Below are 14,275 nucleotides of genomic sequence, written 5' to 3' on the forward strand. Positions count from 1 at the left end.
GTGTGTGTGTGTGTGTGTGTGTGTGTGTGTGTGTGTTAATTTGTGATTCCCTTGCTAGGCCTGATGTGTAATTGCTTATTGAATAAGCTCTTTGCTCCACTGCGTAGTCAGAGTAATGGCTGTAGATGTAACAACTGAGTGTATGTGTGAAATATTGTGGATAGATACATATTTATGGGTTTTTGTTTATTTTGAAGTGAAAGGCACATTTTAGACCAACAGGTTTGGCCCTCTGATTGGGTTTGCTAAAGGCCTGATTATCACTTTCTAACATTTTGTTTATTACAAATGTTCAGGGTGACATTACATTTGTTTATCATTTATAGATTTTTTTTTCCAAATTATAGTGAATCCATGTTGTGACTGAAGAAAATAACCTGTATGGGTGGTGAGGGGTCATGTCCTTAATTTTAGCAGATCTTTTGACACAAACGCAGCCCATAAACACATCTAGTTCTAAGATTATGATCCTCTGCAAAATAAATAAATAAATAAATAAATAAATAAATAAATAAAACATCAGGTGGGAAAGTAATGATACAGATGCTATATTGTATCTGTGGTGTCCAATTCTGGTTTCAAGGGACATAATCTTGCATGTTTTAGATGTCTTCTTGCCCCAACACACCCAATTTAGTGATTGGATTATCTTTTCAAGGTCTGCAGAAGTTTGTTAATCCCCCATTTGTCCAATTAAGGTGTTTTGGATGACAGAAACATCTGAACATACATGATAGTGCCCCTCAAGGACCAGGATTGGACACCCCTGGGTTAAAATAAGGATTAGTCTTCAAACAAAACTGAAACTTTCGATATTTATGACAAAATTCTGATTTAATTGATCTATTTGTAGTAGTGGACTGAAAAAATATTGTTATTGCAAAGTAAACTGGAATAAGTTTTATTTCCAAGAAGTCTAGAGGTATTCTCCAATACTGAGTTAAATTTACTTTAGGAGTCCAAGGCTCTACAACTGACCAGCTAGTAATAGTGGGTTGAACATTTGATAAGCAGGCATGTGGAGAGCCTTCATTTAGAAACTGAAAATCGGTACAGCCAGCTTGGCAGATGCCTCAAGGCAAACCCAGGGCTCACTGAATAGATAAAATTTCACCATTGACCTGGGAACCACTGGAATATTTAAAGGAAAGAGTTGAGGAAAAAGAAACACTATAAAATCTGGGATTTTTACTTTTTGTCTGACTTTTTCTACAAATTTTTGGTAAATACAAATTTATCTGTGTTTTAATATAACAGTTCGCCAATCTTAGATTAAAGCTCAAGATCTTTTTTTATTATTTGTCAAGGATTTGAATTTATAGAACTGTGGAACTGGATATGTGTTGAAGATCATTAAAGAAGACATTATCCTTTTAAATTTTCTTTCACATATAAACCATTCATTTGAGGTCCATATAAAGTGGAACTGCAATGCTTTCGTTTGAATTCTTCCTCATTGTAACTTCATATGCCCCTCTTTCAGCAATTTTCTGTGGTGTACCTCAAAGCCACTCTTTTTGCGGCTGTCTCTTTAAATGCAAACTAGGCGTGTGACACTACTTCCACCCCAAACAGCTAATTAAAAGATGTCAACAATAGAAAACTTGTCCATCCAGCCCTACATGTTGGAGCCAGAGTCTGACCCAGAGCAAGAGAAGAATAAAAGATGACCAAATTGTAGTTGGTAAGCCCAGACCTTATTTAGAAGTTCTGTTGCAAATACTGTGACATAATAATTCAGAAAACATCATAAAAAATAGAGAAAACCGAACGGGCTGCAGGTTTTCCCCCAGAAAACTGGCTAAGGCTGGCATGGTTGGGGTGGGTTTGTGATAAAAGCGGACTGGTATCGTAACATTTTTATTGACAGGGCAGTTGAGAGAAGTGGAACAGTAGTATTTGTTAGTGACTGTTTCTCACTCTCTCTCTCATCTGTGTGCTTCTCTCTCTCGCAATTTACAAGTAGGCAGGTGTGTGTGCTGAGAGACAGCCACAGAAGAAGAAGGGTGCGGGTGAGCAGTTTGTTATTCCGTATGTTGCGGGTGTTTCGGAGAAACTGAGACGTTTATTTTCTAAACATGATATCCCAGTGGCTTTAAAACCCCAAAACACATTACGGCAAAGGCTGGTTCACCCCAAAGATCCGGTGCCCCGGCACAAAGAGAGCAATGTTGTATATGCTGTTAAGTGCCAGGAGGACTGCGACCAGTTATACATCGGGGAAACAAAGCAGCCACTGTTCAAAAGAATGTCCCAACACAGACGAGCTACRTCTAATGGCCAGAACTCTGCAGTTTTCACTCATTTACAGGCCAGCGGTCACTCTTTCAGAGATGAGGATGTTCTCATTCTTGATGGAGAGGAACGTTGGTTTGAGAGAGGAGTAAAAGAAGCTATTTTTGTGAAGAAAGACAGTCCATCATTAAACAGAGGTAGAGGCCTCCGTTTTCAGTTGTCCCCCTCCTACAGTGCTGCTATTGCCGGTATCACTCCATCCCCTGTTAACAATAGGTGTTAATTAGGTGTCAACAATAGCCATGTGATGTGAGTATCAGTCACATGGAGGCAGGGCTTAAAAGCCTGAATTTTGCCTGAAACTCTCAGACTGAAGAAGTGTCTTGGAGGAGAGACGAAACGTTTCATTAAAGAAGAACCCGTCCAGAAGACCTATACAATTTTTTTCTTTTTGATTTTTTACCTGGATTACTGAGATGCATCAGGACAGGGTGAGCAGTGTTTTTACCCCCAATGCATAATGTTGTGAGAGCTTAGCTAAGAGGAGATAAACAAATGAGAGGCATAAACAGCAAATGGTTATTTAAAACTAAACAAGAGCAACCTGAACTGAGCCTTTGGTCTGCCCTCTAGTTGACTGCTGAGCCACCAGGAAATGTCCAAGTTATCTCTAATGCCAGTCTGCCTCAGCTGAACACCTCCAACAACACTAGCTTGCCTTGTGCTGCTTAGTGGTGCATCAACGAAAAAAAGTCCCCCATGAAACAGCTGGTGGATGCACAGTTCCGAATGTTGTTCAGGCTATTTACACTGATGCTGGTTCTAAACAAATACACAACGCCAAGTAAAACCTGGTGGCCTGCCAGTGTAATAATACACTAGGGGAAATTCTGGATTGAAAAATATGACCCAAACAGAATATAAAGATATCTACGCAGCCCAACGAGAGACTAAATTCTAATTTCTGCACTCTTAGAGACTCCAAACACACAACATAATGCATTTAATGACTTAAAATATGGATTTTGCATTACATATCCCCTTTCTTACTTGGTGGCAAAACTCTTGTTGGCAAGCACAGCAGTCAGAATTTTTTTTTGTAGTTGACGATGATGTTTCCACACGTCAGGAGGAATTTTGGTCCACTCTTCTTTGCAGATCATCTCTCAATCATTAAGATGTTGAGGCTGTCACTTGGCAACTCAGAGTTTCAGCTAATTCAGGGATTAAGGTCTGGAGACTGACTACTACTCCATGACCTTAATGTGCTTCTTTTTGAGCTACTCCTTTGTTGCCTTGGCTGTATGTTTGGGTCACTGTAGTGCTGGAAGACCCAGGCAAGGCACATCCTGGCAGAGGGAAAGAGGTTGTTACTCAGGAGTTTACGGTACATGGCTCCATCCATTTTCCCATTTATGCGGTGAAGTAGTCCTGTACCCTTAGTAGAGAAACTCCCCCAAACCATAATGTTTCCACCTCCATGCTTGACAGTGGGGACGGTGTTCTTTGGGTCATAGTTGGCATTTCTCTTCCTTCAAACATGGCGAGTTGAGTTAATGCCCATGATCATTTTTTGTCTCCTCTGACCACAGCACCTTCTCCCAATCACTCTCAGAATCATCCAGGTGTTCATTAACAAACTTCAGACAGGCCTGCACATGTGCCTTCTTGAGCAGGGGGAGCATGCAGGCACTGCAGGATTTTAATCCATTACTGCATAATGTGTTACCATTGGTTTTCTTGGTGTCTGTGGTCCCAGCTGCCTTGAGATCAACAAGTTTCCCCTGAGTGGTTCTAGCCTATTCTCTCACCTTCTTCATGTAACAGTATGTGATGTCAAAAGTATGCACCACTGCCTTCTGTAGGTTAGTTGTGGGAGAAGCGAGCTTGTGGATGGACACAAGGACTGTGAAACAGACTGTATATTTTTTCTCCCTAACTGACAATTAACGTTGCAGGTTTTCTGAACTCTGTTAACGTCATGAATGATAAGATTAGCAGCTGTTCAACCAGGCATTGTATGGTTGTTGAAGAGTGTGTTTAATAAAAGGACAAGCATTTTGGAAATTCTCAGTACCAGCGTCATCGTGGGTTTTTGCCCTGCTGAAAATTACTGCCACCTTCTCTCAACTACAGCCTAACATTATACTCATGACCAAGGATACCCCACGAGGGGAGATTTTGCATAAAGCCCCAGATTGATGTCGATTGACAGTCCTTCTGTTTTCTAACTATTGCACCAACAGTTGTCTCCTTCTCACGCAGCATCTTATGTTTTGCTCATTCCAGCCTTGTGCAGGTCTATGATCTTGTCCTTGACATCTTTAGACAGCTCTTTGGTCCTGCACATGTTGTAGAGGTTAGAGTCTGTCTGATTAATTGAGTCTGTGGACAGGAGTCTTTTATACAGGTGACAATTTAAAACAGCTGTCTTTAACGATAAATGGACTGCTCTTTAATGCAGGTAATGAGTTGATTAGAAGCGTCTAACTGGTCTGTAGGAGCCAAAACTCTTAATGGTTGGTAGGGGATCAAATACTTATTCCTCTCTGCAAAATGAAAACAAATTTAAATAAATTTATACAATGTAATTTCTGCATTTATTTTTAATATTCTATCGCTCACTGTTAAAATTAACCTACCCTTAAAATAATAGACTGTTCATGTCTTTGTAAGTGGGTAAACTTGCAAAATCAGCAAGGGATCAAATACTTATTTCCCCCACTGTACACATCTGAATACCCCAGAATGTAGTGAGAGGGGACCTGTCTCAGAACATGGCCACCATCTTGAAAACTGCCATATTGGATCAAATATAAATCAAAATAAAAAGGTGTCCTATGACTTTTGATTCACCATGATTTAATTCACCAAGTATTAAGTATGCTTGCTTTTCTCACTAGACACATTACGCGTCTAGTGAGAAAAGCAAGCATACTTAATTCTTGGCAGCTTCAACCTTAAAACATTTACCCTATTGGAAAAAGTGTTGTGTATTTCAACAATGAGAAAAAAATTGTAATAAACACCAAAGCTTTTATAATTACATATTTTCTCTGAGCCATTAGACTTCATTTTTCAATTCATGTACAGTTAAAGTTGTTGGAATGTCTGTGGCATACAATATTTATCCCTTGAAGTTTATTTTTTGTGCTTTAAAACTAATTTCTTGCTGGCTGGTAACAGAACTCTCTCATTTTTAATTGGTTATTTTACATGGTGCTTATTACACAGTCCCCGGGAACCTTGCTAAACTTGAATGAAAGCTCACTATCAGAACAGCTGTTACACTTCTGTGCTCTCTTCTCTGTCACTTCCCAAAGCACAGATGTGACACGGTACAGTAGCTGCTTCTTTCTCTGTAAAAGCCCTGGCTATCATAGTGCCTTGCCTGTCTGTTTTAAAGGAATTTAATTTTGCCATGTAAGTCTGATCCAATAATCCCTTGTGCATCCACACGTGCAGAATCTGGTAAATGCTGTAGGAGTGATCAGAAACTGGAACAAAGCCAATATTTATCACACAGAGCAAACCAGTTGATCACAAATGTTGTTGTGATAAAACAGTGCATGACCTGAATACACAGTATGACTCAGAGCCAGTAGAGAACTTGGTATCTATACTTTTCTGGCTTTTTATTAGAGTATGTTTTTTTTATTGCTGTTGTAAAATTATTATAGTTATGTTTTGAATCTTTATAATAATAAGACTACAAAGAGACAAACTTCATATGAGAGGGAATGAAAGTTTACTACAGACCACTTTTAAACAAGGTTATGTCTGCTGTTACTGCAGATTTGTTTTACTGTTCAAGGTCAAGCTTACCAGTCATAATGACGTTCTTAAATTTACTACAATGACAAAAAACATACAGCCTTGAACAGTGATTTTTCTAAACCACACTGAAGATTCCATGTGTTCAGTCACAGCATCAATGCAAACATTTATCTGCATCACATCAGACTTGTTTAATTGTTGTGATGGTTGAAGGCAAATGTTAGATAACGCATTGGTCAAAGTCTTCATGAAACAAATTTATTGAAGGGCCTTCAGTGTTTCACCTACCATTTGTCATAGTTTGTCACTGTGTTTTGCAGTTTTCATGTTTATTTACCTCTTGTGTTCTCTCTCTCATTTCCCCCTCAGTCAGCTTTGTGTTGCTGCTCACTCTCTTCTTACACCTGTCCCTGTTCAGTAATCACTCAGGTGTTTTCCACCTCTGCTCTATTTAACCGGTCTTCCTTCACTACTTCCCTGTCCTCGTTTGGTTTTGTCCTGGCATTCTCCTTGTGTTGCTCGAGTTTAATTTTGTTAGTTTGCCACCAAAGAGAACCAATCTTCCTGCCTAACAAAGTTTTTTTCTCCCATTGGAGGACATGTCAAAAGGTGGGATCTCTGTTCTTCTCTGTTCTGGATATACAGTATATCTGGATTCCGATCACTGGATTCTACAGATTGGCTTGGTGGTCACCTGGTGTTCTACAAAACAACATTGGTGTCTTTTCATTTCCTGGCTGCCTGACCAATTTGATGGATGGCCGTACTATCAGCACTCAGACTTTTGCCTTGAGCGAGCTGGACTCGGTCTGCAAGCGATTCTATTGATGGTCACGGGCCGGCTGTGGTCCATGGACTTTGCTGGCCAGATGGAATTGATCTTGGAGAAGCTGATAGCATGGCTTGGCAGAATTGTCCACACTATTTGTCTGATTGGATTTGTCACCTTGAGATGTACCAGCAGACATTGAAGCAGATGTAAAACTGTTATCGTCTGCCTGACTCTTCTGTTCCCAAAACAACTGATAACAGATTCGGCTCTCCCATACAACAGCCTTGAGCTGTTGACTAAATTCTTCCTGGTTGATTTACGTCGACTGAGGCTCTGCCCCATACCCCCCTCACACACCCATCTGTGATCTGTTCCTGGAGCAGGCTGAAGGCCACACAGAATGAACAGTTACCATCCATGTTCTGAACTATGTCTGTGCTGGTTTTGGGGACTGGATTCTTCGGGCTCATTCTTCAGATATTCACACAAACATACAACACTCATGGCTTCACGTACACAGCCCCCTAAAATCCTCTGGCTAATAAATGTGCTCTATGCAGAGGATTTTTTATAAACACCATAGTGTGTCACAGTGTTGATATAATATTATGTTTTTGTTTTCTTTTTCATCATCGTCCCTTGTGTGGTTTTTAGTTTTTCCTGTTAAGGGTAGCACATCCTCATGATGTCTTCATGAAGATGATCCTTGCGCTGTGCTGGAGTCTGTGGCTGCATGACCTAGGGCACATGTTCTCCCAAGTTTGTTATGTTCTGTCTTCTTCTGAATGTGTGTTCTGAACTGTAATTTCATTGTGCTCTCTGTATGATGACAATAAAGGTCTCTCTCTCTCTCTAACAACCCTACTCCCCCTGCCACATCCATAAAGTTGAGGGGTCAGGTTAATAATGGGATTCAATTTTGACTGTGTCCTTTTTTCTACAAACATTTTACCACAACCTTCACACAACTCTCCTTGGGCTGCCACCTTATCATGGTGGAGAGGTTTGAGTGTCCCAGTGATCCTAGGAGCTATGTTGTCGGGGGCTTCATGCCCCCAGTAGGGTCACCCAAGGCAAACAGGTCCTAGGTGAGGGATCAGACTGAGTGCAGCCCAGAGACCCCTATGATGAATATGATGGATGGATTCAGTGTTCCTTTGCCTGGACGTGGGTCACCAGGGCTCCACTCTGGAGCCAGGCCTCAAGGTGGGGCACATTGGCAAGCACCCGGTGGCCGGGCTTTTGCCCATGGAGCATGGTCGGACACAGCCCGAAGAGGAGACGTGGGTCCCCCTTCCCATGGGCTCACCACCTGTGGGAGGGGTTGGTTGCATTGTGTGTTGGGCAGTGGTCGAGGGCGAGGACCTTGGTGGTCTGATCCTCGGTTACAGAAGCTGGCTCTAGGGACGTGGAATGTCACCTCTCTGGTGGGGAAGGAGCCTGAGCTGGTGTGTGAGGTTGAGAGGTTCTGACTAAATATAGTCGGACCCACCTCGACGCACCACTCTAGCTCAGGAACCAGTGTCCTCGAGAGGGGCTGGACACTCTTCCACTCTGGATTTGCCCATGCTGAGAGGTACTGAGAGGAGGGTCCGTCGAATAGTCAAATTTCAGATTCAGGAAGAGCAGTGTGGTTTTCGTCCTGGTCGTGGACCAGCGGACCAGCTCTACACCCTCAGCAGGGTCCTGCAGGGTGGATGGGAGTTCACCCAGCCAGTCTACATGTGTTTTGTGGAGTTGGAGAAGGCGTTTGACTGTGTCTCTCAGGGACTCCTGTGTGGGGTACTCCGCGAGTATGGGGTACCAGGCACATTGATACTGGCTGTTAGATTCGTGCATGACCAGTGCCAGAGCTTGGTCCCCATTGCCGGTAGTAAGTCAGACTTGTTTCCGGTGAGAGTTGGACTCCGCCAAGGTTGCCCTTTGTCACAGATTCTGTTCATAACTTTTATGGACAGAACTTCTAGGCGCAGCCAAGGTGTTGAGGGGATCCTTTTTGGTGACCTTAGTATCACATCTCTGCATTTTGTGGCTGATGTGGTCCTATTGGCCTCATCAGATCGTGATCTCTGGCTCTCACTGGAGCAGTTCACAGCCGAGTGTGAAGCGGCCGGGATGAGGATCAGTGCCTCCAATTCTGAGACCATGGTCTTGAGCTGGAAAATGGTAGCGTGTAGCAGTGAGGGGAGACAGGTACAGTTGTGAATAAGGAGGTTTGAGCAAAGCTCATAAGGCAAACTTACTTTAACATGAAGGCTATCTTTACATGTCACTGAAGAGATGTGTTCTATATTCAGCGATAGCAAAAATAGCAGGGTTTCTTTTTTCAGTTAAAGTAAGTGACAACAATGCCATCGGCTATTAAGAAGGCTGCTCCCACATGACTTCAGCTTGCCCTGTGTGCTGCTAGCACCTGCATGCATGTTCAGCGGTTCTGCATGGAAAAGTGTCCCCCATGAATCAGTTTACTGGTGGGTGTGATGTAGCATTCCAAATGTGTTCAGGCTATCTAAGATTGTATGCCACTAATCAGAAAATTCATACCATAGAAAAAAAAAAAAAAAAAAAAAAAAAACAACAACCCATTTTTTGGCATGTACTGCCCCGCTATAGTCCACATTGTTGTAACTTAGACTGTCTAGACTGTCTAAACATTACTGTTTAAACAATTACATCTACATATATTTAAACTAGCTGCACATGACAAATGTCCTACATGTTATTTTGTGCAACTAAAACTGTATATGAATTTCTGTATACATTTTTATTTCAAAAATATTATCTAAAAATACAAAATAAACAAGGCAGTAACAGTATTTCCTCTTCATTCAAATTTATTAGGTTTAATTGGCTTTAATTGGTATGTCTTACAAAATTTCTGAGTTTTCTGTCATCTTGGATTGCTTCACTTTAGCACTGCCACACTGAGCCAAGATGTGTTGACATGTGTTTCACTACAGCCTCTCAGCAGGATATTGCTATGCCGCATGGCTGCCATATTCCTGAGTTACATATAATTCTGTTTTAGTCAAAGAGTTTGATGCTAATGAATGTTAATGTTTGTCAGATGTCTGAATTCATTTATCATCGGTTATGTTTACAAATGGAATAGTTTTTGGGTGGAAGTTGTTTTAATTTTAATCAAAAGCTTTTTAAGTAAATAAATTGCCATTTGAAGCATAAATAAGTAAAAACAGAGTTCTTATTTAGTCTTGGTAAATGCCACAACTTGTTTTATGGGAAATTTGTTAAATATACAACATATATAAATATTAAAAAGTCCAGCAGCTGGCCTCCCTTTTAATCACAACACACCAACTAATGAAGCAACTTTAAAAACTGTAATTAGTATTTCCTATTATTTGTTATACTGGTGTTTTTATTCTATAAACCATTTTCAGCTATATTCAGTTTGTATAATAATCCATAGAAAGGAAGACCCCAAGCAGATGGAGCAGTCAGGGTGACAAATAGAAATCTTTTATTTTCCAGGAAACAAGCTAATAATAGAGAGTTTGCCAAGGCAGGATCTCCCCAAAATATAGAGCACAGTCACAGTGTGATGATACACGGGAACAAAAGTTGACACAAGGGAAACCGCAAAGCTATACCGTGATGACAACAACAACAAGCATTTGGCAAAAAATAGCTGAAAACCTGAGATGATGTGAACATTAAAGATGTAAACAAAAATCAAGGAGTTGGTGTGATTAGCAATTTAAAATCAGGTTTGATGAAAGAACAAAAAAAATATGTATAATAACGGACGTAAAAGGAAAAAATAAACAGCTCAAATAAAATGCAGGAAAGAAACCAGCTAAAGGAAATATAAAACATTATAAATGAAAGAAACCAGCTAAGGAAATGTAAAACATTATAAATGAAAGAAACCAGCTAAGGAAATATAAAACATTATAAATGAAAGAAACCAAAATCCACACAGAGTCACAGAAATACAAATATTATGTTTGTATGTTCTGAAAAAGACTGTATGATTAAATTTTGGTTTATTTCTTCAATTGACAAAGACAAAGCCATACATTTATTTGATTTCCTTTATATATTTTAAAATGCATCTTTAAAAGAAGCACAATTTCATTCTGCTGCTGTAGAACATGAGTGCTATACACTTTTGTTCTTATGTATTACTGTGTACACTAAATTAAATTTGTGTGTGTTTGGTAACGCAAATGTTAGTTTGACTAATATAAATCCTGTGTAAATGTTAGACAAGCAGAGAAAATAAACGTTCTCACTCTGAGATACAGACTAGTGTCTACATTATTCCTCCCTCTAATCTTGTTGTTATCATCTGTGTTTCTCAGGATGGTATGGGGAACCTGCGAGTCACCAAGGAAGGAGTCCGACTGGAAGGAGTGTCTGAATTCTTATTGCCTTTATATGTCAAAGAGATCCAGTCACGAAGGGTGAGTTGTGTGTTGAAACATGTTTTACTCTTTATTTATCAGTTTTTATTACTTCTATTACTGTGGTTTATTCTCTGTTTGTGCCAGGGATTTGACAATTTTATGAGCTTGTGTATATATTCATGGGCAACCCTTTGTTATAAGAAGAAATATCTGGTGTTTGTTTCCTGTTGTAACTTTACATTACGTAGGCTCGGTATGGTTTATCGGCAGTTGACCGGCCAATGTGCGGTCACATGGTTGTTCAGTGTTCGTTTTTGCACGAACCTTTCATAGCCCATGAGACACACCGTGCAGAGCTCATGGGAAACCCCTCCCGCTGCGGTTTACATCACTGCAAGCGGTTTCTTCCCGCTGGACTTTACAATGAGGAAAAAAATTATAAACATCTAAGACCCGTTGCCCAACATTATTTGTTCACAAATCTGTCCCGGCTAAAGCTCCACAGTTTTTATCAGACAGATTCCTCCATGCACGTCTGTTTTATCTCCACGAGTTTTTGTCTCTTTATTAATGTCTGCTTCTGGGTAGCCTACAACAGTCAGTTTCTGGAAGCGAGTATTTTTATTTGTTTATTTATTTTAAAGCTAAATGCACAACGCTTTCAGTACAAACACTCCCACAAATTTCTGACCAATCACAAAATAAGGTTTTGTGGATGGGGGGGTAAAAAGTTTGCCTATTTTTGTCATGAACCTGCGACAGTCCAATCTGATTTCGGCAGTTTGGCTGAGCATGCAGAGGTCTTAAGTCACTCTGTAAGACAACTCTTACGGTGCATTTTTTTTAAATCCCATTCTGTTTGTGTGTGTGTGTGGTTGTGTTGTAGATCAGAAAACTTTAAGCACACCAAAAATACAAATGCATGTGTTTTTGTGATGAATAAATGAATGATCAGCATAAATGACAGTTCAGTGTTGTAGCATGAGTTTAATCACAAGCTGGAGAAATGCCTTACTTCCTGACCTTAGTGTTTATTTGTATTAAGCTAAATCATTTTTACCAGTAAAGTGCATTTGTGAAGTACAAAAGACAGACATCTCTTTTATATGTTCTGTTTTCTGAATTTATGTAACATCTAGTCTCTTTTGAATCAGGTATTGTTTCAGTTCTATATGGTTCTACCACTCAATGTTTAGAAAAAAAACCTTAAGCTATAACACCGTTTACACATAATAGTTTGGACAAATCTTTATTTTTACGTAAAGTTGCTCAAAAGCAGAACCATTAAAACACCAATCTGTGAGGTTTCAGCAGGTACAGACCCAGGGCGCAGGCAAAAATCAAAGGTGCAACTAAAAGGTTTATTATAATAACAATAAGAGGGCTGAAGACAGCAAACACTTAGACAAGTGCTTCTCAGGAGGAACAGACAGAACACCACACAGGCTGAGGGGAAACAGCACAATGAACTGACACAAGACTGGACTTAAATACACTGAAAACTAATGAATGAACAGACAACACCTGGTGAGAAACACGAGGGTGACAATCAGGCTAATGTGGGGCAGCTGGGCTGAGACACACAGGGGAACATAGAAACACTAGGAAAACCAAGGTGAAAATGACAAACCATGACACAATCATGCTTTTAATAGACAATAACACATAACTTTCATTCTTATAAATGGTGTAAAATAAAATGTGGTATAGAAATAAAACATGATTTAAATTTTTGTTTAAAATTGAAAGTGGAGTTAGTCCAAAAAATAATTTTCATCTCCACTGTTTTCCAAATCTGTTTAAATTACAGTCAGTTTGACAGATGAGAGTCTGCAGTTAGCACATTTCATAAATCAGAAAACACCCAAAGGAATGACTGGACGTTCATACCAAAAGATTAAATATGGGTTCACTTGATTGTAGTTTATTGCTTCCAAGATGGCGATGAAATAATATGGGATCCCAGGGGAAACTCTTTGTTGATTGCAGGGTTGGGAGATGATTTAATCAACTTAAATTAATGGGTGCACCCTTATTTAAAACCTGTGCATCTATACGTCTTTTGTGTAAACATGGCATAATAGATGCATACTCATCATGCTCATTATATGAGCTAATAGAATTAAACCTACAAGCAGTGTCTTCTTTTTGCTGGCTTGCAAAGAGGCTTTCAAAGTAAAAGTGAATGGTGGTGGACACTAAGTAAGATGCCAAAATGGCATGTTAATATGTGTGCTTGATGACAAAGTAGAAGCGCACCTAATGGATACAAAAAACTGTTTTCTTATTTTTAAGAAAATAAATAACTGTACATAAAATGTGCAGAAGAACAGAGGGGAGAATGAAGAAATACCTCTCCACCACATCTGTAGAATGCCTCAGTCAAATGAAATTACATCCTCACACTGATGCACATTTTGCATAATCAAGGCCGTCCCCCAAGCACATCAAGGTAGGAGAGGTAAATGGAACATTGTGGCTCCCAATGACGGCTATAAAGGGAATGTTGCTTCTAAACCCTACACTAACAACAACAGCAGCTCAGTGAGGAATTAGATTGGCTAGGTGGGTTGAAAGAGATTAGGTGTAAAGAAAAGGAAAAATAAAGGTGAGGGGTAATAAAAGAGTAAGAAAACGAGACAATAAGGAACTAAAGGGGCACGAGCGAGACAAACAGACATAACCAAAAGACTAAAAATAAACTAATGCATCAAAAAGTTAATTTAAGTTTTAAAAAAGCCTCAAAAAGACTAGCAGAAGTATTGTGGTTTTTTTCAGTATTTTGACAGCAAAATTCTAATTATTTTTGGTAAAAAAGTGTATGTGTATACACTTAAAAAGTTGTTGTAGCAAACAGACCAAATGGTCATGACATTCTGAACAGAAAATAGTGTGTATTACCCAGACCATTATACATAAAATTACCAGACAATTCCAGTTTTTAAAAGGCCTCCAGTTTTTAAAAGGCCTTTGAGTATTTTTTGCTTATTTTAATTAGCACCTGCAAGAAACCACAACTCAGTCTGTGCTTAATTGATTCAAGACAGTCTGTAAGATTTCTTTAAATGTAAATGTTGCATATTATAAACACACACACACACACACACACACACACACACAC

At 39.6% G+C, this 14,275-nt stretch overlaps 1 protein-coding gene across 3 annotated transcripts in view; it reads left to right on the plus strand.

The window, feature by feature from the left end:
• sgcz (sarcoglycan zeta) overlaps window positions 1-14,275 on the plus strand; it is a 539,914-nt gene that overhangs the window by 334,761 nt on the left and 190,878 nt on the right. For all 3 annotated transcript variants that reach the window (XM_014016646.1, XM_014016647.1, XM_014016645.1), the window contains one exon: window positions 11,110-11,211. In XM_014016646.1, coding sequence (XP_013872100.1) covers window positions 11,110-11,211 — 102 coding nt within the window. The remainder of the gene's footprint in view (window positions 1-11,109; window positions 11,212-14,275) is intronic.

This window comes from Austrofundulus limnaeus, unplaced genomic scaffold (assembly GCF_001266775.1).
Source record: "Austrofundulus limnaeus strain Quisiro unplaced genomic scaffold, Austrofundulus_limnaeus-1.0 Scaffold149, whole genome shotgun sequence".
Taxonomy (NCBI): Eukaryota; Metazoa; Chordata; class Actinopteri; order Cyprinodontiformes; family Rivulidae; genus Austrofundulus; species Austrofundulus limnaeus.